General features: G+C 42.3%; 5 protein-coding genes across 7 annotated transcripts; 2 read left to right on the forward strand and 3 right to left on the reverse strand.

The window, feature by feature from the left end:
* Window positions 1-1911: 1911 nt before the first annotated feature.
* Window positions 1912-9705, reverse strand: LOC131883447 (uncharacterized). The gene is made up of 2 exons (XM_059230925.1): window positions 9377-9705; window positions 1912-2935 (listed from the first exon to the last, which is right to left on the reverse strand). The coding sequence occupies exons 1-2, from the start codon at window positions 9681-9683 to the stop codon at window positions 2262-2264; spliced, it is 981 nt and encodes a 326-aa protein (XP_059086908.1). The 5' UTR covers window positions 9684-9705; the 3' UTR covers window positions 1912-2261.
* Window positions 9706-10970: 1265 nt separating this feature from the next.
* On the reverse strand, window positions 10971-13431 carry LOC131886562 (uncharacterized). Of its 3 annotated transcripts, none has more exons than XM_059234933.1 (3): window positions 13300-13431; window positions 12565-12672; window positions 10971-12191 (listed from the first exon to the last, which is right to left on the reverse strand). In XM_059234933.1, the coding sequence occupies exons 2-3, from the start codon at window positions 12646-12648 to the stop codon at window positions 11448-11450; spliced, it is 828 nt and encodes a 275-aa protein (XP_059090916.1). In that variant the 5' UTR covers window positions 12649-12672; window positions 13300-13431; the 3' UTR covers window positions 10971-11447. The 3 variants fall into 3 exon arrangements, with proteins under 3 accessions (XP_059090916.1, XP_059090932.1, XP_059090925.1); XM_059234949.1 differs by having other exon boundaries at window positions 13296-13393; XM_059234942.1 differs by lacking the exon at window positions 13300-13431 and adding an exon at window positions 12741-12829.
* Window positions 13432-13859: 428 nt separating this feature from the next.
* On the forward strand, window positions 13860-18735 carry LOC131886533 (uncharacterized). Its single transcript, XM_059234900.1, has 9 exons — window positions 13860-13984; window positions 14178-14300; window positions 14384-14603; window positions 14674-14829; window positions 15070-15600; window positions 15670-16319; window positions 16384-16576; window positions 16651-18024; window positions 18085-18735. Exons 2-9 carry the CDS (start codon window positions 14221-14223, stop codon window positions 18583-18585), a joined length of 3705 nt encoding a protein of 1234 aa, XP_059090883.1. The 5' UTR covers window positions 13860-13984; window positions 14178-14220; the 3' UTR covers window positions 18586-18735.
* A 337-nt stretch (window positions 18736-19072) lies between these two features.
* LOC131886541 (prolyl 4-hydroxylase subunit alpha-1-like) lies at window positions 19073-20965 on the forward strand. Its single transcript, XM_059234911.1, has one exon. It carries the CDS (start codon window positions 19133-19135, stop codon window positions 20963-20965), a length of 1833 nt encoding a protein of 610 aa, XP_059090894.1. The 5' UTR covers window positions 19073-19132.
* LOC131886584 (L-xylulose reductase-like) lies at window positions 20851-24461 on the reverse strand. Its single transcript, XM_059234961.1, has 5 exons — window positions 24242-24461; window positions 21817-22069; window positions 21543-21750; window positions 21133-21250; window positions 20851-21070 (listed from the first exon to the last, which is right to left on the reverse strand). The coding sequence occupies exons 1-5, from the start codon at window positions 24291-24293 to the stop codon at window positions 20967-20969; spliced, it is 735 nt and encodes a 244-aa protein (XP_059090944.1). The 5' UTR covers window positions 24294-24461; the 3' UTR covers window positions 20851-20966.
* Window positions 24462-24503: the final 42 nt, after the last annotated feature.

Here is a 24503-nt window from a genome sequence, read left to right on the forward strand (position 1 = left end):
TTTGACCTCAGCATCGCGTATTTCGCAAATTTTATGACAATGGAAAATAATCGGAACAAGTTTTAGGTGACAATGCGTGCTTAAATCCTGCCGACGACTTTTTTCAAAAAGAGAGGCAATGTCATGTAGATTCTTGCTCCGGGGATTTTTTTCTTGCTTTTTCGTTTGAATTTGGAGCAATTCAAGAAGTTTATTCGGATATTGACGGAAAGTCCAAGTAAATCACCCAACTTCAATCGACATTGTCAATAAACGCAATAAATGGGTGTCGTGTTTGTTGTCTTGAAGAAAAGGGTTGCCCAAAGAAGACTACAGCTTGGTGTTGACATAAGATAAAAGTAATTAGCACATTCAATAACATCAAATACACCAAAACAATGATTTGAGCATTTGTTTTTCAAAAAGCTGCTTAGCATTTACATTTACTTCACCAATCAGGCCAATCTTGAACAATCCAAAATGGCCTCATTTGAAATTCATTTTTTAAGTTGGGTGATTTACTTGGACTTTCCGTCACTATCTGAATTAATTTATTGAATTGCTCCAAATTCAAACGAGAAAGCAAGAAAAAAAACTACTGGAGCAAAAATCAACATGACATCGGCTCTCCTTTTGAAAAGAGTCGTCGGCAGGATTAGAGCACGCATTGTCACCTAAAAATGGTTCCGATTATTTTCCATTGTTATAAGATTTGGCTTCTTGGATCTTGGAGGCTGCGCTCGTTAGGGGTCGCTTTTCATGCTCGTACTATTCTACTAGAGAGCCCTAGTTTGTCGGGAAGACGTCAAATTGACGTATGAACTTGACTCGGAAGTTTTGTGCTGGACTTGGCCGAGTCGGACACCCGACAATTTTTTATAACATTCCAATCCCACCGGACCTGCACAATTCTTGCGCGGGTCGCTCAAAGTACGTACTGGACGTCGGACAAATCGTTTTACAACATCCGCCCCAGGCAGCCGCGAGGGAGGCCAAAAAATCTCAGAAATCTGGCGAGCGTCGTTTCTCTGACTAGCGCTCTAGCTCAGATTTGGACAAAACACACGTGATTGCAAGCTTAACCTTGGGTATCTGTGACCTTGGTATTAGCAAGTAAATGGTCAATGACCTTCTTGTTTTCTTTCATCGCCGATCGCTGATAGAGGACCAGACAGATGACTTGCTTTAGAAAAATGACAGAGGAGTTTTTCACCACTTGATAGAGTAATGAATGAAATCACACTGTCCCTTCATAAAGCCCAGATTGGACTGGGGGAGTGGCAAACCATGCTGGGATCTCCAGGGTTGATCACGAAGCCCAATACTGCAATGTTTCTTGACCATGTCAATGTGATTGGAATTGAAGTAAGCTCTCTCAAACTATGACCCCTAGCGGTCAGCACAGGCTTTGGGGGACGGGACTTAAGCTAAACATGGATACAGAGGCTCTGGTTGTAAGGATTATTTCATGTTTTAGCCAAGCCTATGAGCTAATTTGATGACAAATTGTAGTCTAGGTTAGAATTTCCCAAGCTACTGAATGATTCTATAGAACTGAGTGTAATTTAGGACATATTATAATCATTGTCACGAAGTACAACCATTTTCCTGATAATCTGTTTAGCTTCAGGCTAACATAATCGGGAACTCAAACAAGCGAATCCCCGTGTATCCAAAACAACTGAATAGCTTTTTTTTCAACAATGTACTTTAAGTGTGTTTTATTACGAATACTGCAAGTTTCAGTTAGGCGAATAAGCTGATTGGATCATCCATCCATTAGAGAACGCTCTAAATTTGAAAAAGACTTTGAATTTGTTCACAAAGTACATGAAATCGTGCCGGCAATTAAAATTTGAAGAGGGCAACGGATGCTTGAAACCCTATTGAGAGACATACTCATTTTTCAACAATGATACGAGTTTGTTCGAATTTACGGAACATAATGTTGTGTATTAGTTTGGTTGATGAAACAAGCACTTTTTAAGGGTAGACGAATGTATCTGTTTTTTTATAACAGACGTATGGGTAAAATAAACGAAGCTCGAAGTCCTCCTCCAAAACTCGAGCTGACACAAACTAGAAAATATTCTCACTTGGTTACAAAAAATTAAACAAATCATTAGGTTGATAGCAAAGGAGAGTACACATGAAATCACTAATCATGGCCACCACAGAAATATTTAGAAAGAAATACTCATATTGCTACAATACAAGGACGACATATGAAACAGCGACCATCAATTGGCAATGCCGGTCGGTGCTCCATTCTTGATAATGCCTTAGCCACCCCATGCGGAAAAGGCCGCCCGATGCGGTCTCATCACCCTAACGGGTACCATGGCATCATTGTGAACATCACGGGTGAATCGTTGCAATTGGGCCCGCTTTCCTCCCCATGCGCTGAATGAATTGGCACCCCGGCGTGACCTCACTTGCGGCTCACCCGCTGACCCTAAGGACAGTTCCTCTTCGGAGCTACGTTTGAAGCGCCTGTTGTTTGAGACCTCTTCCGAATCATCGTCCTCTATAACTCGATCTCCTAATCCTGTGCCCCCCGACCTTTTGCCCGCCCAAGAGCTGAAGGGAGCTCGCTTCCCTGCCCAAGAGCTGAAAGCGGCCCGTTTCCCCGCCCAAGAGCTGAAGGGAGCTCGTTTCCCGGCCCAAGAGCTGAAGGGTGCTCGTTTCGACATGGGTAAATACTCCTCTTCTTGATGTAATGAGGAATCATCTCCATATTCTGAGGTGTAAAGTTCTTGCAACTCATGCATCATTTGAGCCAAATCCGGTCTTCGAGCTGATGGAAATGGAAATTGTGGCGATGTTGACCTCTTTCCCGCCCAAGAGCTGAAAGGCGCCGCACTGACCGTGACTGCGGTGAGCATCACGAAAGCCAAAGAGAGGTTGAGAGGTCGTCGCCATTTCCTTGCGGACGGGAAGAAGCCCGGGGTCATTCCTGGATGGGAAAAAAAGACGAAATAGCTTGTTATTAAGTTTCGAAATGAGACAGACCACTACTGAAGGGGTAGATTTGTTCAATGAGCTACTCATTTATGCAAAGGTCTCCGGATGGTGAACAATATAGCGAGATAATACAACATTTTCATGATGAGCATGACAAATTTATAAGAGAAATATTTTGCTTTGAGTACTTGTGAAATTGAAGTGTTGTATTGACTACCAAATTCCAGAAAGATTTATTGACAGTGTCAAATATTTAGTATAAAGAACAGCAAATTGTGGTATACATTTATCGAAAACACTATTGCATTTTGATAAATTAACTCATTTGGACTTTGATTGTGAATGAAATGTGCAGAGAAAGTTAGAACACAATATATTCATGGTCCTTGCTCTCAAAGAAAAGAGTCTCCCTCCCTTTCATTAGTGATGAAAACCGACCTTCGCGCAAGACTTTCGGTTGTGAGAAAGATCCTTTGGAACCCTCGGATGCTGTCTCGTCTCTAATGGAAATTCGTGATTAATCACAGAGCAATCTGTACGAAAGGCAGTCAAACTGGAGTTGGTTTCTTCTCTCTCTATCGCTCGCTACATGGTTTGATTGTTTGTTGTTGTAATGGCTAGCATTATTCACTGAAAGATATCTCTTAAATGGTCCATTCGTGGTCATTTTGTTATGCAAGAATGAACGGCTCAAAACATGTCTTGTCTAATACGTTAACAAAAAAGGCTATTTACTGCAAAGAATACAATAGAGATTTTGGAGCACAAAGGAATAATTAGTGCACGAATTACAACACAGGAATTACAACAGTCTCCAAAGTTACAGAACACTTAGAAGAATAGAACTGATGAGGCGATGAAAGGATCTAGCAAGATCTAAAAAGGCTTATGCCGGGTCTTGTAATCAGAGATGGGCAAAATGTGCATAAAACCCCCCTTTTGGTCACTAAAATTTGTCAAAAAATATCCGGGAGGAGAGGCAAACCAAAGATCTCTCGCTTTCTTGCTGAAAATTTCCACTTAACACTGCACCAGGTCGCCTGGCTCAAAATGTTAGCTTCATTTGACTGATTTAAGCCTACAAATTCTGGGAAGGAGACTTTTTTGTTTATGTCTAAAGACCATTCTACCAAATTTTCTCAATTTTTCACTAAAATATGGATGCACTTTTGGGGCCAAGATGTGCAAAATTATGCCAAAGTATCCAATTTGCTTTGTATACAAATAACCAAGTTTTAGGGCAAAACATACGTACTTCAAATTTCTGTAGTATCCCACCACTTGTTACCGTATGAGAATCCCATTTCCTTCCGATTACCATTTTTCTTCTTTCTATACAAATGGTTGATGTTGACACTTCGATTCAAAAATAGCCTTTCGAAATCAAACCAGATGGTGCTTACTTAGTTGGTATGGCAAACCTTGAAATCTTGCTGAGTATTATTATTTTGAAACATGGGTGGGTTTAGAAATGGCAATCTCTACCAACAGATCATTCGTTCTTGAAGTAGCATACGTACTCTTAAGCTCTCTCATTTATATGTAAATATACACGAGAAGTTTGCTTGCACCAATGGAAATGAAACAAAGTGAAAGGTCAATCCAAGGACGCCCATATTGATAAAAAGACTGCAATGATTTCAAACCTAACTGAATTTGCTCTGTTGCATAACTGATTAGCTTTGTCAATCTTGCTTGCCAATCGTATTAGTTTTGTCGCCGAGAAAGGCATGCATTTCCTGATTTCATCTGATTTCATCTTTGCTTATATTTTTCTTTCTCTTCTTTTTTTATTCGTTTATGGCGCGAAACGAGGTTATTGCGCTATTCTAGGCTTCGCGCAGAGTGGGTGAAGTTGTTCACGCTCCATGAACTTTCTGAGAAGAGGAAAAACAGCCAGAACTGCTGATACGATTCCCTACTACCATTCGCTAGATTTCTTTCCCAAAATATTCCATTCAAACGGGAAGGCTCTTTGTCGCTTTCAAGCCAAAGTTTGCGTCTTCCGCCACGCTAAGAAGAAATTCATCTTGTTCTGTCCGCACAAATCGAGCCACATTTTACCAACGTCCATATGGTGAAATAGCTATAGGAGATAAAGAGCGCATATTCTTCTGTCTTTGCATCATTTCAACTTGAATTCACTTGTAACACTTGTAATAGCTCATTTTGATGGATAGTTGCTATTGAATGATATGCAAGGTACTCGTCTCTGGCAATTGTACTTGTCAACCAAAACGCCTTACATTTTGGAAGCAAGCTTCCGAATGAATCCAAATAGTTATTGCCTGTCACATCAATCTTTTAAAACTGAACCAATCTCCATTGGAACAGGAATCTGGAAAAGTGTATTGACAAAATGACCTTCACCAATCGGGTGGCATGAAATTGATTGGATCTCAATCAAATCTATTCCTCTCGCATGATGTGTACTTAAAAGAAGCTTGCGTGCAAGGGTTAGATAATACATGTAGGTATACGTCTGCTTTTCATTTCGAGCTACATGTTAAAATGACTAAACAAATTTGCCCTGTGGTCATGATTAATTTAATAATCGCCCAGTGCCTTCAACTCGTTTTCAAGGGAGACTATTGGCCGAGTGGGGATAAATTTCACGGCCTTTTGCGAGGAATAATGAACTTTTATGGTTGTTCTAACAACTCTTACGTAGAGTGGTTCTATGGTGTACGTAAGTGCAAAGACTAAATTTGTTCGATTACTATTTTTTTCGCAAATCTATTGTCCGTAGGTTTAAAGATTGGTTAGTTGTCTTAAAATTAAGTCCATCAAAATTGGAAGGTACTTGAACTCGTACACCTGAAGCCATTTGGTGTAGATTGAGCTAAGTAATAGTAAACAACAGACAATTTGTCGATAAAACAAATCGTTCTTTTGAATTACCAAAAGCTTAATTCAATTCCTTCATGAGGAATGGACAAATTCTCTATCATAAAACAATAACATGTAACAATCCATTTCGTCTATTGAAGAATTTGTCCCCACATGAAAGATCCTTGTTTGCTTGAGTTGGTCTGATTGCTAGAATACAGAGCCAGGTTCTTTAAATCAAAGGAGTGAGTCTTGGATCGACAAAAAATCGTACCTCATTACATCATTTGGATCTTTTCTCGATCTAAGATTCACGTCTTTGATTTAAAGAAATGGGCTCTGTTTCCTCCTTGCGAAGTGCACTTTTTGGCACACATTTACATTTCCACAGTTTTGAGTATGTATGCCGTTTTTTCATAGGGGAAAAAAGCTCTTGTTAAGCTGGCGACATTTTTGGGTTGGAATATGACCCAACGTGGCTTGGTCCGATTTGCAAATGATGAATAAAAATTTATCTTTTAGAACAAGCAAACGATAGAACAACATCTGGTATAAAGAATGTAAAGAAATGGGCCCAAGTTTATAGTGTTATGCGTTGGCCAAGACTCGGCAGCATTTCCTGTCTTGTACATTTCAAAAGCATCGCATACCATTCACTGAACCCCCAGAACTTCTGAATTGGAGTGTTTGCCCTCGAAAAGAAATTGAGCGTTGTTTTATGAGGAAAGTTTGCCTTCGTAGAAAAAGGGAAGGGCCTACGTCCCCTGAATTCAAGTTGTGTGTATGAGAAAGGGATGAAAACACGAGAAAGCTTCAATAAACGATGATATTACTGCCAATTTCCCAAAGCGATGCAAGTTTGAATTCCTTTAGATACATGGCGAAGTGAAATTCGACCTCAATCACTTTAGTTGACAAAAGAAATTTGGTCCAGCCCATAGCAAAAACGATTAAGTGTTCCTTGTAACAAGCTTGCTACTACCACTATTTCAGTTTTTGGGGCTGTGGAAAGTCTGTTACTTGTTCCATGTTCCCTCTTCTAAGTGCCATGACTGATTGGAAGAGTAACTTGAGCCCACAAGCAAACATCTTTTACCACGGCGTATGGCCCTCAATGAAGAAATACAACGGGCTTTCAATTCTCCGGGACAAGGTTCCATTACCATTCAGGTTGCTGACAATCCTTGCAAAAGGCTACATCAGCCTGGCATGGAAGGCCAAAACCATCGAGTCAATGAGATTTGGTTTCGGATTTGGTTTTACAGAAAGTAGACACGTAATCTTTGGTGACCCTTTTTGTGACAGAGGCTTGATCCATTTAAGAAGATTCTTAACCCCTTAATCACTCAACCTGTTCGGGAAAAAAGCACCAATGGAACACTCCTGATTGAGGGCTAGAAATTATTCGTGGTTTTTTGTTTCGCTGTAGCAAGCAGAGTCATTTAATCCACGTGGCTGGTGGAGGTGAATAACCGAAAACCCCATTAATTAATTGGCATTCGCTGAAAGAATGCAAACCACTTCGAGCTAATTGAGGGAGATCACGAACATGGCACTATTCAAGTGCATGCTGTCCACGAAAAGCTGGCAATCCCATTTTCATCAAATGGAGAAAAATATATAAGATTGATTCGCCTTGCTCAAGCATTACGGGATTGAATGAAGAGTTTGGAACTACATTTTGTCGATGAAAAAACGTTTGCATAGAATTCTTAAATAGAATAGTGAATTTGAAAACATTGGCTAAAGCCACCTTTAACGAGAAAGATTGGATCAGTATCAATGAACAAACATTATTACTAAGGGAGCTCACACGCGCCAACGTCGTGAGTCTTTTTTTTTTTGATCAATTTAGAAGTAATCAGTGTTTCCCACCATTTCTTCATGGTTATTAATTGGAAATGCGCCGGACCTTGCAAAAATGTTTGTTATGGGAATTAAATTAAATGGGGTGAAGATTCTTTATAATAATTTACTATCATTGACTAACATCTATTTATTGCCTGAAATGATTGTCGGTGTTGAAATCTTCAAATCAAGAGCCACAAAAAATATGAGCCATACTTGAGCTGTTTAGAGTTAAGCGTGAACATCGTTGCCATTTAATATAATTGGGATTTTGTCATCGATAGATGAGCAAGGTATTACATGTTCTTTTTTTTATGGACAGAACACTAAAGTGCAAAGTTTTGAAGGTATCACTAGATTACATTCCTGGACTGTCTGTTGTTAAGACTAGTTTATGGATCATGTTTCAAAAATAGTTTTAAGAGAACGTACCAACCCTTGGATATGAAAGTGTTATTCAACGTGTTAAAGTTGGTAGTTAAGCAACTAAAACAATATAAGGCATAAACCGTTTGAGAAATAGTTTCTTAATTGGTGTTCATATTTTCAATTCAAAATGATCATTGCTTCAGAGCATATTTTTTGCCTTAATTTAGAAATTCAGACAGGTTCGCGCTAATCTTTGTTCCAATTTGTGTCACTAATTGGCTGCAACAATTACTTATTGTGGATTGGAAGAACGATTGATTGCCCATATCACTGATATTATATATGAATACTAACCGATTGTCTTGTTAGATTTATGAGGGTTGATAAATGAATTGAAGAAAAGGACTATTGCTAACATATTGTTGAACTGAACTACAGATGTAGCTTTTTTATTTATTTGTTAATTCTGAGTTCTTCTACCCGTCTCAGGAATTACAATTACTTTTTATAGCACCAAAAAGCTTTATCTTCTGGGTCACCGTCTAGTCACTCGTGACCACGCTTGTTTATAGCTGGCAAATACAATGAGGCTTAAAGATAAAACACGGCAAATGAAAATGTAAAAATGCCACCAATGGGATGAATTAGGGCAGCAAACTAATTGATTCTTATTTTTTGTTAGTGTAAAATGCCGCCAAAACCAGTTGATTGCAAAAAATATTTAAAATGGGCCACAGTTTGTTCATTGCTAACTGAAGTTTTCGCTAAAAAAGGGATGACCAGATACGGTTTCAAGAAGTACAAAAACAAAAAGCGTTAAAATTTGCAGATTCCGTTTTACCTTATGGGTTTGAGCACATTATTGCAATATTTCAATAAGATTGAATGCATGTTCTCTTGGTTAAAATATTTCAAAGCCACTAGATTTGTCACTTGGTCATTTCAGTTCATCTGTTTTATTCAGCCCCTATCGAGTCAAGTATTCCGAAAAAAGAATGAATTGAAGCATCTTGAAAGGACGAAGGAGCCCTAGAAAGAAATAGAGGCAGACCACTGGTCACCCCGGGTCGAAGTAACAAGTATTCTCGAGGACTTCTATCAAAACACATGTTCAGATTCTCAAGTCACTTAAGTTCAGCACGAATCCTAAGTTGACACAAAAATGACGGTCAACTGCTCTACATACTCGCGTCAATCAAGATAAATGCTTTCATTCCTTAAGGCCTTGTTAGATGAAAAGGGTTAAAGCAGTTTGATGGATCTTTTTTTCAGAATTAAATCAGACCCATTGAGCAGTAAATCTAGTAAAGGCACTATAGTTCAAGTGATAGCAGCACATATTATAGTTAAAAACAACGAGGTGTGAAAAGTGACTTTAACGACTCACCCAAGGTGTTCGTAATTCTCTTGGTACCAAGCGACCTCTCCTGTGAAACTGACTTCGTCTGAGGGCGATATGGATCAAAAAGAGGCTTCGGATTGATTCGTTCTACTCCCAAGTCCATCAAACCAGAGAAGACCGCAAAATGACAAGCAATTCGAGAATTCGTCCAGTTTAATACGTCTTCGACCCAGATCTCCAACGACGGGTCCTGCGACTTGCTGCTCCGTCCTGGCCCCAGTTGTCTCAAGGTTCCACGCTCGCAAGGCAAGAAAACGTAGAGTCGGCGAGTGGCGGCCTTTAGCCCCTTCATCGTTCAAGCTCGCCAGCCTTGTTGGGCTCCATTCGTTTGAAAGCGAGCTTGGCTTGGCTCTCATGAGTGCCTCAACGGGCCATAACAGCGATAGTAGCGCTCCATAAAAAGAAGACCAAAGGACTCCAAAGTGAACGTTCTGTGTTAGTAAACATGAGACAGATAGATGTACTCACTTCCTCGCTCCGAGACTTGCTGTGAAGCGGAGTGGCTCACTGACGGACGGACGGACGGACGGACCTTCTAAGTGGCTGGATGGTTGGAACTGGCCTGGACGTGGAGGCAGAACCCCACCTCGTCCATGAAGAGCGTGTAAAGAGCCAGCGACTTTCAAGGCTTGAATACTCAATGTCATTGATTTGAAGAACATGGTCCACTATGATAGCAGTGGCAGAATTCCGTCGCATTGGGTTCAATTTGTCTATTTCAGAACTATGAGCACTTTGCGATAAAAGCAGTTTCTCTTATCATACGTCAATCGTCGACTTACATTTTCGATGGTTTCAACACTACAGCAACTTTTGAAACGGATCCTTCACATTGCTTTGCTGCAGCTTTTGTAGCTTTGTATACCAAAAGTAGCTCTAGGTAGCAAACGACATTCCAAACGTAAGTACTGATGCCTTAGCTTGCATTCAACCACCACTTTATTGATTGTACATACATGTGTTGTACAACAATCCTCAACGAGCTCCATTTGCCATTTTCTTGGTGCCAAAGCCGATTCATTCATGATGACACGGGATCCCATTGAAAGAGGGTCTGCAAACAACTCGGAAAGAAACTAAACAGATACACGTCGTCATAACGGGGCCCAAAGCCAAGGCATCTATCTACTGTGCTGTATTAGCTCAGGATAGCACGATCGTGTTCCATTTTCTACATTGGGACCAAGTGTGACTACGTCATAAAACGGCTCTTACACATACTTTCAGTGCATGGAATGGAAAACATGGAGCAAGGAGTGACATCATTCTTAGGGGCTGAAATGCAGGGAAAGATATGCCAGATTCGTCTTGCCACTGACCTTTTAAGAGGTACGCGTACAAGATGTGTTTTTAAATGAGAATACACTCATGCATGAATACTTTAAGATCACTAAACATGCATCGAACGGAAATCTCAAGTTGGAATGCAGTTCCAATCACCAAAAAAGGAAGTTATTTCATTTGTCAAACATTTGTTAGGTCAATTAGTGGCAAAAGTAACAAAAAAAGATGTGGGAATAGTCAGGGAACAACAAAACGTTAGCCTAGGGCAACGTTTACACTGTGTACTGCGGTCGCATTTCCCAAGATAAACTTGTTTATTTCGAAAGAAGTATTCGTCACACACATGAATGCAGGATGTGCTCATTTTGGAAAAGAAACTAGATGGAACTGCAATTTCTTGACTTATGATGAGCATTGAAAAGTCCCCTTAAGTAAAGAAATTTTTGAGGTAATCAGAACACTATTCCAGTTGTGTGCAAGTTTCTAAGGATCATTCATCCTCCCCAATAAATGACCCTGAAGACTTGACTGATTTGCAAATACTAGGTAGTTCACATTGTTTTCAGCGATGCACATTTTAACAATCTTCACTTGAGTTATTCACTTGTCAAGCACAATAAGTAACAGGAGCTCGTGAAGCAACAAATTAACTTGATTCAAATTATTACAGCTTTCCTTTGGCATTGCACTCTCAAAAAAAAAACAATAAGGCTCTCTTCTCTAACGAGAGTACATCAAAGCATTTAACAAAGAGGTCGGACAGAGATGTTGTTTAACCTCGGACAGCCCAAAAGGTGAGATCTTCATCGGCGTCCTTCTTGGCGATTTCCCGTTTTCCTCGTCCGGCGAAAAATGACCCACTCTTCTTGCCCCTACCCGCGAAAAATGATCCCATGACATCTTCGTCGTTGTAGTCCCTTTTGATCATGTTCATATCGTCCATGTTTTGGTCGTAATCCTCAGCAATTTGCTCCAGTGAGTCGTCCTCCTCATCGAACCTGCGACCACGGCCCGCGAAGAACGTGCTCATATCCTCATTCTTCATGTTCCACTCGGGATCGTCTTTTTTCCCACGGCCCGCAAAGAAGGTCGAAGATCGCTTGGGCATGGGGAAAAGGAAGCTGTTGGGGCGCATGCTTCGGAGATCGCCGGATCGTTTGCCCTGACTTTTCATAAAAGGAAACAAGTGGCTGTTGGGTCGATTGAAGAGGGGCCCATCTCGCTTTTCGTTGTGCATTGAAGGGAAGAGGAAGCTATTGGGTCGGAGAGCTCTTAAACTTCCACTGCCTCGCTTGCCTCGTGCTTCCTTGGGCACGTAGAGATTCATGAAAGAGTTGGGCCTCAAAACCTTGAGACTGCGTCTTTGCCTGTACTTGCTCAACGGGACGTCCATGTCGGTTTCAATGATGTTTTCGGGGATGTCCGATTTCTTGCCCCTATTCGCCCAAAATAAATCATTGGAAGAGGGGTTGCTAGCCAGTTTCGAGTCTAATCCATCGTGTTGGGTGCTACCGCCCTGTAATGGAAAACGAGCGTGGTGAAATTAACATATGTTGTCTTGTCGTTGTACATATATTTTTCAATTTTTGACCACGCGTTCAAACAGTTTGCGATGAACTCCTTAATGACGCATCCTATACATAATTTATTTGGATTTTAGTCATCAATGCTACAAACAATGCTAGGGAAGAACCAACCAGTCAACCCATGAACCGATTCTATTTTAATCTAATTAAATTGCCAACGGAATTGCCAATTTGTCGCTAGACCTTAATTCGCCAATTTATAAACGCTCCAAGGCCAAAGTGACCTTGGCCAGTGGCAAATGAATTTCTACATATCTATTGGAACCACAGTAGTTTTAATTTCAATTGAAAGGGTTAACTTACATGCGACAACGGACTGGCCAGAATCAAATTCGCACTGATTGTTACCAAGCATAACCAAGATATCACTGAGCGACTTGTCACCATACCCTCGCGTGATCCAAAACAAGGCTGCAATGAGAATATGAAATGTTTGAGAACCTGGTCCCCCATGGGATGTCCAAGATCTGGCGAGTAACCTTGAATCGGTGAAATTGAGCTGCTCAAATGCGGTAATTTGTCTTATTAACAAAAGCAACTTGATCGTGTGGTACCTTGTTTCAAATGAGCCAGGTATTGGCTTCAACCAGACTTTTATACCACTGAGAAATAATGAAGCTGAGCTAACCACTTGGCCAAGAGCCCATCTTTGTTCCCCTCGGTAAAGAGCAACCAACCTTTTGGGGGCGGTGGGGCATGTTGGCTTGGAAATGGAACCGCAAGAAATTTTCCAATAAAGTTCGTTTGTATGCGAAAGGAATACTCAAAGCACCAAGTAGACCAAATTCTTGTGAACATCTCACTCGATTGCAATCATGTAGTTGAATGCCAGGCAGACAAGTCATGTGCACCATCGATCATTAGGATGACCGTGAAATATTCTTGAACAAAATAGAGTAATCGAAGGAAACTAAAAAAAAGGCGAATAGAATTTCGGTCAGGTGATTCCCAACGGCTCGAAATCGAATTAGTTGGATTAGCTGGATCTGATTGTGAGGAATGTGCTCTGCTCTCAAATTAACCGACCGACTTACCTACCTGTTGGATTGGTGGTAGAAAAAGAAGTGGGGGAAATTTCGATGGTCTCTCGACTTACAAAATCGACTCTCCGGAATAAACTGAGGATGAAACCCCCTGGGCTGGCTGATTTTATATGCTCATCGTAACAAGATGAACAAAGTGAAAACAAAGTTTTTTTAACCCACTTACTTCTAGAGCAAGGCGATACTTACAACAAACATCCTTTTCACATGCGACTTTCAAGATTTCGGCTACTTCCAAGTTCAAAAGTTTGCCAACAATGACCTTATCTAGAGTGCCAAGCACTCCCCTAGGTTACGTGAGATAGGTTCGCTTTTTTGCAGGCAAATAACTAATATCTGAGAACAAAGAGAATGCAGGAGATGCGGGAATTCATGTGCTCCTCATGTACTACCATCACATCTGTACTGACAAGGCTAAGTAGCAGGCTGTGCTGGACCTATTTTCCTATTGATCTTCCACTAACAAAATAAGACTATTGATCTTTAAGCATTCAAATCTTACCATTTGCCCTGATGTTTTCGAATAACTAAATATGCTCTTAGGACGTACTAACTGCTCTGACTTGATCGTCAGTTTTGTAACTCAGGTTGGTCCATCGATTCCTCATTTGGAAGTTGATCAGAGTCTTGAAGACATCCTCGACTTTTGAGTTCCGGTTTTATATTGCAACTGCAGTCTGGTAACCGTTATTCTCCAACGATTAGTTGGCGGTGCTACTTTTTTTAATCTTAACCTGACCTAATCAAACCTAACCAAACCTAACATGATATTGATAACCCTCTAAGTCTCTATCAAAACCTTTTAACATTGTGCCACAAATTTAAAAATGAGCACTGCCAACTAATCGGTGGAGAATAACGTTTATCCTGCAGTCTTAAAGCAACCCGAGTACAGGACAGCCCCTTTTAAGCAACGATGGGCGAGGAACGCCCACAACTAGGTTACATTTGGTGCTTCATCGCGGTAACGATTCAATATGTTCAAGGTCAAACGACGTAAGTTTCATTCCATCAAACTATTACTTTGATTCAATGATTTCGCATGCACACCTGTTTCAAATTTCGAACCACCAATTTAGGTTCTCGTGGAGCCGCGTTAATGAAGGCATGAGAGTGAATGAATACGTGCTACAAAATATACCTTTACAAAATTACATCCAATCGGACAATGTCTCCTCATACCCACTCTTGGTTGGTGCATCCATTGCCGAATTCGAATCGCTACCTAATAACCTTTTCACGGGAATTGACAGATCTGACTTGTTGAATTCTGCAGCTAGTTTTCTTCACCCGGCTCAGGTGAGAAATCTCAAATGAACGATTATGAACTTTTTTATCTATTTCCGAAACTAATTTCTCCTTATTCCAGATTGCGGCCTTGTCCCGCAAAACAGATTGGAGGATCACTTCGAATGCTCGACCTTTGGTAAGGCCTTTCTTAACGTTGGAACAACTAACTACCGACCTAGATGGATCAGAGGAAATCTTTGACGACGATGAAATGCCGTGGGCTTCTATCCTAAAGGTAAAGTGCAGCCTCATTGTCTCTTATGGTTGATAAAGTTTTTAATCAATAATTTGATCAATTGAAATCTCTTGAATCCATTTCAACGTCATCTTGTCTGATAAACGATAGCGCCATTGATCAAATAATATTCAGTACTTGGAATAGAGATACTTGGTTACGCGTCATTCGTGTTCTTATTGCCACTCTATATTACTTATTCAGTACGTCTTATGCTCGACGTTTGATTTCTAATTTTAGATTGCCGTTCTGACCAATAACTACCCAGAAGTGTCCGCCGAATCCAAGTTCCTTGCTGTCTCCTGGCCCCGAGAAATCGAAGAAATCACCAAGGATTGGGGAATCCAACACATCGATGTCGTCTCCAAATCTCTCACATTAGCTCAAATTAGAGTACTGGTACGCCAACTTGAGAATATGTCTGAAGCTTCAAAAGCGGACGCGAGGACCAGTGTGAATGTTCCACAAATGCTCTTGTCGGGCCTCAAGGCGGGTTCTATGCTAGACATGGGTAAACAACACTTGGAACTGGCTTTGGAATCGTCTCGATTTCTGCCTTCACAAAAATTCGCCACCTTCCAAGCCATTCAAGAAGCGAACGAAGGCAATTTCGAGGCCCTGGTTGAAGTTGTGGCTACCAATCCCCAACTTTTTAACTTTATGGGAATAGATGATATCGAAAAAGAGACGAAGACAATTTTGGAGGCTGTGACGAAGCAATTGAAATCGACAACCATGGAGGGCTACTCGAAAATGCTACCCAGACATTTGGTAAGTTGTCTCGAGGAGATTTCTTTTCACGCAAAGCACAAGTCATAATGAACATACATTTCTCTTTAGACCTCGGCACTCCTGATGGACTTAAGGACCAACATCGAGCTAAGTCGGGACGAAAGCTTGTATTTACCGATTATGGCCGTAACTTGCCAGAACATCGAACCCTTGAATGATAGAGAACTTCTCGCCACTCTGAAATTGCATCGCCCTCACATCGAAAACGGTCCCATGGCCGTGAATTTCCCTCTGTCCAAGCGCAGATGCTTTTCCCAGAAGCTCGAGACCGTTCTCCAGGATGCTAAAGACGGGTTAGACGTGACTACCTTCTCGGGTATTGGCGGCCATGTCCTGTCTGCCCTGTCCATCGAGACGATCCGACAAATGGGAGCACGCGTGGGCTTGGTCCACCAAGTCGAGATACTTTTTGCCATCGGACAAGTGCCCCAGATTGAACTAGCTGCGATTGTCCCGTTATCGAAATTAGAAGAATTGGCAGATTTAGCCGAAGAGACGCTCGCTGATCAGCGATACCCGGCCAAGCTCTATCGGATGGGATCATTGATTCATTTTTCCCGAACGGAACTCAGCTTGTCTCGTCCCGCGGATATCAAAGCTTTGATTAGAAGGCGGTTTTTCGCCGACTTCCAGAGAACCTTGTGTATTCCCAAGATGGAACGAACGTGGTGGGCCAGGGCTCTTGTTCGGGCATATGGGTAAAGTTTTTCTTCACCTTTGGTTTGTCATGGTGTTTTCTAACTGACCCTGGGCTACTTTTAGACCAATTTCGAGATGGAACTCCGAAGACTTGTACCAAATTGGGGATCTACTCGTTACTCTATCATCCAATCAATTGAGCTTGATTTCGGTCTCAGAGTTGAAAAATGCCGTCCCTTATTTGTTGGAGTCGAGCAAATATATGTCCAACTTCGATTCGATCCCTGCTTTTGCTAACTCTACCATCGTCTATCAGGTAACATGAAGACCGTTGTTTTTAATGATCAGGTGGCTCACGATGATATCCCGGGATATGTTTTGCCTTTTAAGGTTTGTGAGAAATGGTTGGGACCTGGAGAAGGTCAAGCGTTCATGGCTCAACTAACGAGCCTTCATCGTCTGTATCTTCAAGCTTCTCAGCTAAGAGTGAACGAAGCCTTGGAAAAACCGAGCCGAAAGAAAAGATCGTTGGAGAGTTTAGCGGGCTTCCGATTTCTTTTCAACTCTCGCGTCAAACGCCAATCGGAGGCCCAAAGTCTCTTCAGCACCATCGTGGAGAGAACCCAGATCATCGTGGCAGCCTTTTCGGAACGAGAACTTTTCACAGGAACTCAAGAAGAAGACATACGTCAACTCATTCGAGACAATCAACTAAATACTCAACGTCTCATCTTCCGAGAATTGGCCCTAACTGGAGACTTGACCTACACTCAAACCATTGAAAAATTACAGAACCAATTGCAGGAAGAAACTATTTCTGAAGAGCGTTATGGCGACATTACAAGTGAGATCACTCGACTTCTTTATGACACCGCTCGGAAGATTGGTGCAGTGCTAGATTTGACTCCAGATAACTTACGTCTCACGCGAGAGGAATTCTGTTCATTCTTCCAAAATCTTGAATTCTGTCAACGACCTCCTCCAACTCTATCGACAACTCAAGAACCTACGACCATACCCGAACCGACTACCACCACTGCTCCTGTCGTCGACAGGTCCGACAATTTCGATTTTTCATCAGACTACGAAGACGGAGTTAGTCCAATCGAATTCGAAGACCTGGATGGCGGATCCGTGGTTTCTGCGCGAGAGAGAACCCTCTTCCTGCCCAAAGAGTTCAGTTGCCACGGCGTGAAGGCTGCCCGAGATTCGGCCATAGCATTGAGTCCCGAAGATTTGGACTCGTGGACAGCCCAAGAACTGGAGAATTGCGTCGAGGTTTTGGGGAACATCAGATGGCCTCTGTCTACCAAGATATCCGTTTGGAACTTGATGAGGAAAAAGAATTTAGATATGTTCACTAGCGACAAGATGAAACCCGATCAAATGATTTCACTGAATAACCTGATTGAGGCTGTGGCCTTGGTGTCCCCTCAAATGATGGACTTGGACATGAAGCACGTGGATGCCCTTTCCGTGTTGGGAGAATTTCGTTTTCCTCTGGAAGTGTTAGCCCTGTTGGCCCAACAAATCACAACGGATTCCAATGGAACTTCATTACCCATGAAAACTGGAGATCCAAAGAGTAGTTCACTCTTCAATGCACTTATCATCGCGTCTATGAATCATCTAGTCTGTGGACAGGATCCAGAGGAAGTGCAAAAGTACATGGATTATGAAAACACTGCACAATTGGTTCTGCCCGTGTTAGCGCGAATGAAAAGTTGTCCGTCCGAGAAGGTTTTGGAAGTCCTCGCTAAAGAGGTATGGCATAGTTCCTCACTTAATTGCTGTTTTTGTTACTTCTTTAAAACTTTATTTTAGGCCAAAGATCAATACGGACTTCCCCATACTTGGACGAGTGAGACCGTGCAGTACCTAGGAATTGTGGTGGCTGGATTACCTCCTAGTGAGTTCAGATCGATTGCGGAAGAAGCTAGAGGTGCAATTTCCCCTGAAGTTTTCGAGCATCTGAAATACGATCACTTCAAAGAGGTCCTAGCTGAGAACCTCGATCAATATGCCGAGGAATCATTGGGCCGGTTAGATACTATTCAAATGAGGTCAGAGGATGGTCAGATCATTCCGCAGGAGCACATCGAGATGATGAAATCAATTGATCGCAATGGCCACATCGGCCTGATGAAGACAATGGTTATGCTGGAGGAATTGGGCGATATCATGCCAGAGCCCAAAATTGGAGCCAGTCAAACTATCGAAGGTGCCGAAGCCGAGGGTTCGGGCATTCAGTCTCATCGTCCAAATTGGTCTACTTTAATCATGACTTCATTGCTGGCCTTGACAGTTTCTGCTTTTACTTCCTGATCTTGAATAATTCATACCACGTAGCTCGACCCCCCGTCCTGTGGTGGAATTCATCCCAATCGACTGAGATATTGATCTTTTTTTATGTACCCAATGCTATATTTTACATATGGTTAATCAAGTAATACACCTTTACACTCGTGTGATTTATATCTCGTCCTCTTTTTGTGTGTGAACAAAATGGAAAGTTTAAGTTTGAAAGGGAATGTTTCTCATTCATTCAATTGCCATTCATGCCATTCAACGACTGAATGAGCAGTTTATTGAAAATGGAGAACATTCAAATTTTGGCTTTAGCGCGGAACGGGATCGTCCGTTCATCGCCTTGTCATTGCTCGACCGACAAACTGCCAGTCGAAAACGATTATTAACGTTGACACGCTAGGGCCAAGAGGGATCGAAGACACGGGAAGCAACATGCAGAAAGTAAGGCACAGTTGAGCTGGTTCAAATCTTATGAACAGTTTTGGTGCCAATTTCGAATTCAGTTTCTGTTAGAATATTGAGAACGACTGAGAGGAGAAGGACGAAGCGATAGTGGATAGACATGGTGGGGCGAAACGGAGTCAAGAATATTCTGCTCTTGTACGCGATCTGCTTCATTAGTCACTTCAAAAGTGTGAGCACGGTGGATTCTCATGTCTCGAATTCGGAACTAATGCATTTGTTGAACTTGCAAACGAGGATCGCAGAGAGAATTCTTAAGGAGGATGACGAGGACGAGACCGGCGACGTTCAAATCAGCTTGGGCACGATTCGTCACCAGAGACAACGAGTCCATCAAATATGTAAGCAATTCTTGGATCTCCTTGGCTCATATTCGGAGCAAACTAATGGATCCAACAAGAAAGAACAAAAGGAGAGAGAAAGAATGATAGAAGAAAGTCAAAGTAACAGCATCAGGACTCGAGGGTGGTTGGGTCTTTTTTCCAATTACATCTCGCATCCGCTCAATCTATTTCTGATGTTTAGTCATTGGCTGGAAAGTTTTCCTGTGTGGCGTGATTATCTGATTTCTTCGAGCAATCAAACGCGCAGAGATGAGATTACCGAGATGCTGGAATTGTTTCCCACCAAATCAGATTTGGATCACTTTGCTTTGGCCGTGATTCGTCTCCAGCATATGTACGACTTGGATGCTGCGGAATTGGCCTCAGGGCGAGTTCAGAACATCTCAGCCTCGAGGCCATTGACCAAGGAGGAATGCTTTTTCCTGGCTGACACGGCATTTCAGAGTGCTTTGAAATCGCAATTTGTTGACTGGTATCAATCTTGCGAGGCTTTATTTGTATCCTTCCATGTGGAGCAGCGGGCTCGACGAGTGGACTTTGAAGAAAAGCTCGAGAAAATCGACTCTTTCCTGAAAAGTTTCAGCCGAACCAGCACCAATCTCCAAAGGTTGCCAGTAAAAATCGAGGACAAAGAAGACGAGGAAGAAAGAAGCGACGACGTCAACGGAAAAAGGGGACCAGAAGAGCGAGAAGAAGATGCGTCCTGGGCTTCAGTCTTACGTCAGAAGCTTCCGATCAATATCGTCCACGGTTTTGCTCACCACCACGAGCTGCCGCCGAGCGGGGATGAGGTTAAACCAGATTGGACAAATTCTGACCGAACTCTCAAAGTTTTCGAGGCTTACAAGAAACTTTGTCAATTACGGGAAGGACTGGAATTCGAAACCAGCCTCGTGCCCTCCACGAGCCAAGAGGTCTGTTTTTTTCATCACGCTAATGGTGAGAATAGAGATACGCGGCAGATCAGGGCGTCCGCCATCGATCCCTACAAGGCTGAGATCCATTCCACCGACCCTCTCATTGTGTCCTTTCATGACGTCATCAGTGAACGCGTTATGAGGGAGCTCATCCTCAGTGGAGAGTCGCGACTGGAGAAACCGCGCTCCTTTTCAAGCTTAACGGGACGAGTCCAGGAAACGGCCAGTCGATCGGGAAAAGTCGGCTTCTTGACCGAGGGACACTCAGAGATCGAACAGATCGCTCAAGCCATTACTTCGCTCGACATAGCTCACACGGAGCCTATTCAAATCGTTTCCTATGGAGTCGGAGGCCATTATGAACCTCATGTGGACTACTTCGGGGAGAGCTTAGTTCCATCCGATGGGGACCGTTTGGCCACCTTACTTTTCTATCTCAACGATGTTCAAGGGGGCGGATCGACCGTGTTTCCCACTCTCGGCTTAGCCATACCTCCGAGGAAGGGATCCGCTTTGCTTTGGTATAACCTGTACAAAAATGGTCAAGGAGACCCATACACGTTGCACTCGGGCTGTCCGGTGTTATTGGGATCGAAAACAATTGCCAATATTTGGTTTCGTTCGCACGGACAAGAGTTTCGCCGCCCATGTGCGTTGGATCCCGAGGCTTAGCTCAACAAGCGGTGTAGCCACCATCCACGGGCATGATGATTCCATTGACCATTGATGCCATGTCGCTCAATAGATAGATGATCACGTCTGCTATCTCTTGGGGCTCTAGATATAAGCATAATCCATCGATTACACTAAATCAATGACCATGTCTAAATCAATGTTACCCGCAAATCTTTTCAGAGGAATCTTCTCCCTCATGGGATCGGCCACAGCCGGATCAGACCATTTCAGCAATCCCAAGTCTGTGAGTGCCACTGTTGGATTAATGCAATTGGAACGAATCTGAAGCAACGAGAAGCAAGAAAATCAACCGAGATCTTGCTTGGTACGCGATATGACTGAGTTTTGTCTCCTGGAATGGCAAAAAGTTTTCATCCGGCAGAATTAATGGATGTTTCATAAAATATGCATCAAGCTCGAGTTGAAGAGTGGTCGTCGGGCTTTTTTCTTGCCCTTCCGTCCACAAGATTTCTCTTCGTCTAAGTGAAGGAATTACAATTTGCAATCGTCTCAGTGCCACTCGTGGAATCATTCTATGGAAATCTGCAGTCCCTCTTAACGAATGCTTTCTTACGTTATATTTTCCGAACTCCAACGCCATGAGACGAGTGATTTGATCGACAGCCGCTTTGGAGGCTGCGTAGGACACGTGATCCTCGAGAGCCACCAATGAAGCCTGAGACGAGACGTTGACAAATGCTCCGGGCCTTTGAGCATCAATCATCTTTCTGGCCATTGTTTGGCTAATATTGATGATGGACTTGACGTTGGTGGCAAATATACTAGAGAAAACAAGCGGTGAACCGATACAGTAATAACATAGTGTTGCAAGCAGTACAAGTGCTTACGCATCGAGACTTTCTTCTTTAACATCGACAATGGGTTCGAGGATGTTAATGGCGGCGTTGTTGACTACACCGTCCATAACGGGGAGGCTCTCAACGAGAACTTTTAGCGAGTCCCATTGACTAATGTCTTGGCAATAAGTTTTGATTCCGCTGCATTCTTGGGCCAAACTCTCCAGATTTGCTTGAGTTCTAGAAATCCCGTGAACTTCGACTCCGAACGAGTGCAATTTTTTGGCAACACATCGTCCAATGCCTAAAAACGCAATTCCAAAGGAGGTTTGTTGAATTAGTTTGGCAACAGCACTTGATGACGGCTTGGCTTGAATCTTCCATGGCTATGGGATTTGATCGACTTTTCTTGGACATTTTCTGCCCGATTCTGTGGTTGATATGAGTAGTTTTAAGCCGCCGGGGAAAGAGAAATACTGCCACTTCTATTGATTGCATTTGGGAAAGAGTCGAAAATAAAGTAATTGGGGCAAGAAATCCATTCACTTTCCTTACAGTTGTGACCTGTTCTCAAAATTTATGGCAAATCATATCTGCAGATTGAAATCGAAAACGTTGCTCAAATAAAGACCCATCTACAAAAAGGACAAAAAGGCGAAATTGCAATCGAAAGTGTATTGAACTTGATTGGAAACTTACATTCACATAAATGCACGCCAATAATTAACAATGTTGCAGATCATGGTCTAAAGTTAGAGCTCTAAATACAAGAATAGCTCTGAGTGAAATTTGGTTTGCTGCATTGTATTTTGAAACCAGAATATTTAATCGCCAAGTATTCCTGGCTGGTTCGTCTCTGCATCACAATTCTGAGTTGGAATCCCTGAAAAGGGTGAACGAGAACACTTTAATCTTATTGAAAAAATACTATTAGGCCGATAAGGGAGTTAACCGAAACAAGGAAAATGTTTTTTTTACTGTCTTCAAACATGCAACACGGTTTAAATAGAGTCGAATCCTCGTTAAATCATCATATGTATCGCTCGAATAATGAGCGCCCGACTTACAGATCCCTTTGATTGCCTTGAGATATTTGTATTTAACCTGCTCAATAGTATTTTTAGTAATATGTCGCTCACATTTATCAAAATTATACAGATTTATTACAGTCTTGGATATTTGCTATCAACACGATTGATGAAGGCTGCGAAGGCCAAAAAGGTTTATTTTGGAAGCAAGGTCGTCAATATATGGTTTTTTTTCGAAGTTACGAATTTCGTTTATGATGAAATATCTCAATACAGTGGCTTAATTAATCAATTACTACTGATATAAGTTTGAATTCATCACAAGCGTTCTGGGAAAAATTTAGCTAGTTTTTACATCCAAATCAGTGGCCAACATTGTCGACTTCTACATCAAGATGAAATTCGAAGACTTATTTTTCGTGCGTTTTGACAACAGTTACCAAATTTAACGGCCAGAAATCAATGATTCTTCCGCCAGACTCAGTTTTTGGAAATATTTGTCAATTCTATAGTCAAGTCATACACCTAGGTTCATTTGTACTCATTTCCCATGGATATCATTTTTAAAAAGGACGGTAGATAGAGCTGACATGTTTACGAATTCAAGAATAGATCTGGATTAGCAAGACCTCAAACTATGTCCAAAAATTGTTCTTCGCCTACACAGAAGACATTGTTATGGTTCATATAAGAGTTGTATAGATTTATGAGGACAATATGCTTCATGCGAAAAAAAATGGTCATACTTTGAATACAACCAAGCCATCATGGAAGGGCCGCCCCATCGTGAAGCCGAGGGGATGACAAATTCAGTGAGGTGTCACTAAATTTGACATTTAGTTGGTACTATCCTCATTTAAGAATTCCTTGAACAACTTTTGTCTGCTCTTCTTCCTGCTTGTTCCTATACAGGGTTCCTACTTGTTCCCATCACTTGTGATCTTTCCTATAATCCTAGGTTGAGAAATGGTCGTTTGGCTGGTTGCGTAGTACTCCCCGGGCCTGAAAGCCAGTGTGCCGGGCCATGACCGGGCTCATTATTGTGCAGGGCGCGAGTAAGATCCGTCCCATCCCACACCCCCACCTCTATCTACATCCGAGCTGAACGCCATGGACTGGCTTTTCCACATCCACACATAGCGTTTCCATCCGTCCGATAGTCCGATAACCATTTTAACTCGCCAGAGTTGTCAGGGCCGGATTCCATCCATGACTGTCCTCTCAGCTCGTTCAAGATGGGACCATCACCCTGACTGAGCCCGGCTGAAATGGCAAGGTTAGGCCAGGCTGGCAAAACAACGCTGCCCGACCAGCAGAGGCCATGCAGAGGCCAAGGTTGAAATTTGGACGGGCCCCGACTACAGTAATAACGTTTACACACCTTGCTCCTGGCTTATCTAGTTATCTATCCATCTGTTATCTATTTATTTGATTGGGGACTGGCTTACCTTGTCCCACGCCCGTGACCAGAATCCGCTTCCCGGCCAAAGAGGCCTCCATCTTTCTTTCGTCAGGCGTGATTTGTTGGATCCCAGGGATTGGTGCGTGCCCAACTGCGTGTAACTGCGTGTAACTGTCCCTCAAGGCATGTGAGAGAAACAAATCACGTTGAAGAACTGAAGAACCCACCAGACATTGATTGTTTGTTGCAGCGCTGCTCCTCTCAAGAGCGCCGGACCCCAATTTTGAGAAACTCGTTTGACGACTGAC

This window comes from Tigriopus californicus, chromosome 1 (assembly GCF_007210705.1).
Source record: "Tigriopus californicus strain San Diego chromosome 1, Tcal_SD_v2.1, whole genome shotgun sequence".
Classification (NCBI taxonomy): domain Eukaryota; kingdom Metazoa; phylum Arthropoda; class Copepoda; order Harpacticoida; family Harpacticidae; genus Tigriopus; species Tigriopus californicus.

What these genes read in the sequence shown, in the direction of transcription:
- LOC131883447 (XM_059230925.1), bottom strand. Translation starts at nt 9,683, where the DNA reads ATGAAGGGGCTAAAGGCCGCCACTCGCCGACTCTACGTTTTCTTGCCT. An exon ending in GAGAATTACGAACACCTTGG is followed by an intron (nt 2,936 to 9,376) that starts GTGAGTCGTTAA and finishes TTTCCCATCCAG; the next exon opens with GAATGACCCCGGGCTTCTTC.
- LOC131886562 (XM_059234933.1), bottom strand. Translation starts at nt 12,648, where the DNA reads ATGGTGACAAGTCGCTCAGTGATATCTTGGTTATGCTTGGTAACAATC. An exon ending in TGGCCAGTCCGTTGTCGCAT is followed by an intron (nt 12,192 to 12,564) that starts GTAAGTTAACCC and finishes TTTCCATTACAG; the next exon opens with GGCGGTAGCACCCAACACGA.
- LOC131886533 (XM_059234900.1), top strand. Translation starts at nt 14,221, where the DNA reads ATGGGCGAGGAACGCCCACAACTAGGTTACATTTGGTGCTTCATCGCG. An exon ending in AAATGCTACCCAGACATTTG is followed by an intron (nt 15,601 to 15,669) that starts GTAAGTTGTCTC and finishes ATTTCTCTTTAG; the next exon opens with ACCTCGGCACTCCTGATGGA. An exon ending in TGGAAGTCCTCGCTAAAGAG is followed by an intron (nt 18,025 to 18,084) that starts GTATGGCATAGT and finishes ACTTTATTTTAG; the next exon opens with GCCAAAGATCAATACGGACT.
- LOC131886541 (XM_059234911.1), top strand. Translation starts at nt 19,133, where the DNA reads ATGGTGGGGCGAAACGGAGTCAAGAATATTCTGCTCTTGTACGCGATC.
- LOC131886584 (XM_059234961.1), bottom strand. Translation starts at nt 24,293, where the DNA reads ATGGAGGCCTCTTTGGCCGGGAAGCGGATTCTGGTCACGGGCGTGGGA. An exon ending in AAAGAAGAAAGTCTCGATGC is followed by an intron (nt 21,751 to 21,816) that starts GTAAGCACTTGT and finishes TGTTTTCTCTAG; the next exon opens with TATATTTGCCACCAACGTCA. An exon ending in TCCTCTGAAAAGATTTGCGG is followed by an intron (nt 21,071 to 21,132) that starts GTAACATTGATT and finishes GCTTATATCTAG; the next exon opens with AGCCCCAAGAGATAGCAGAC.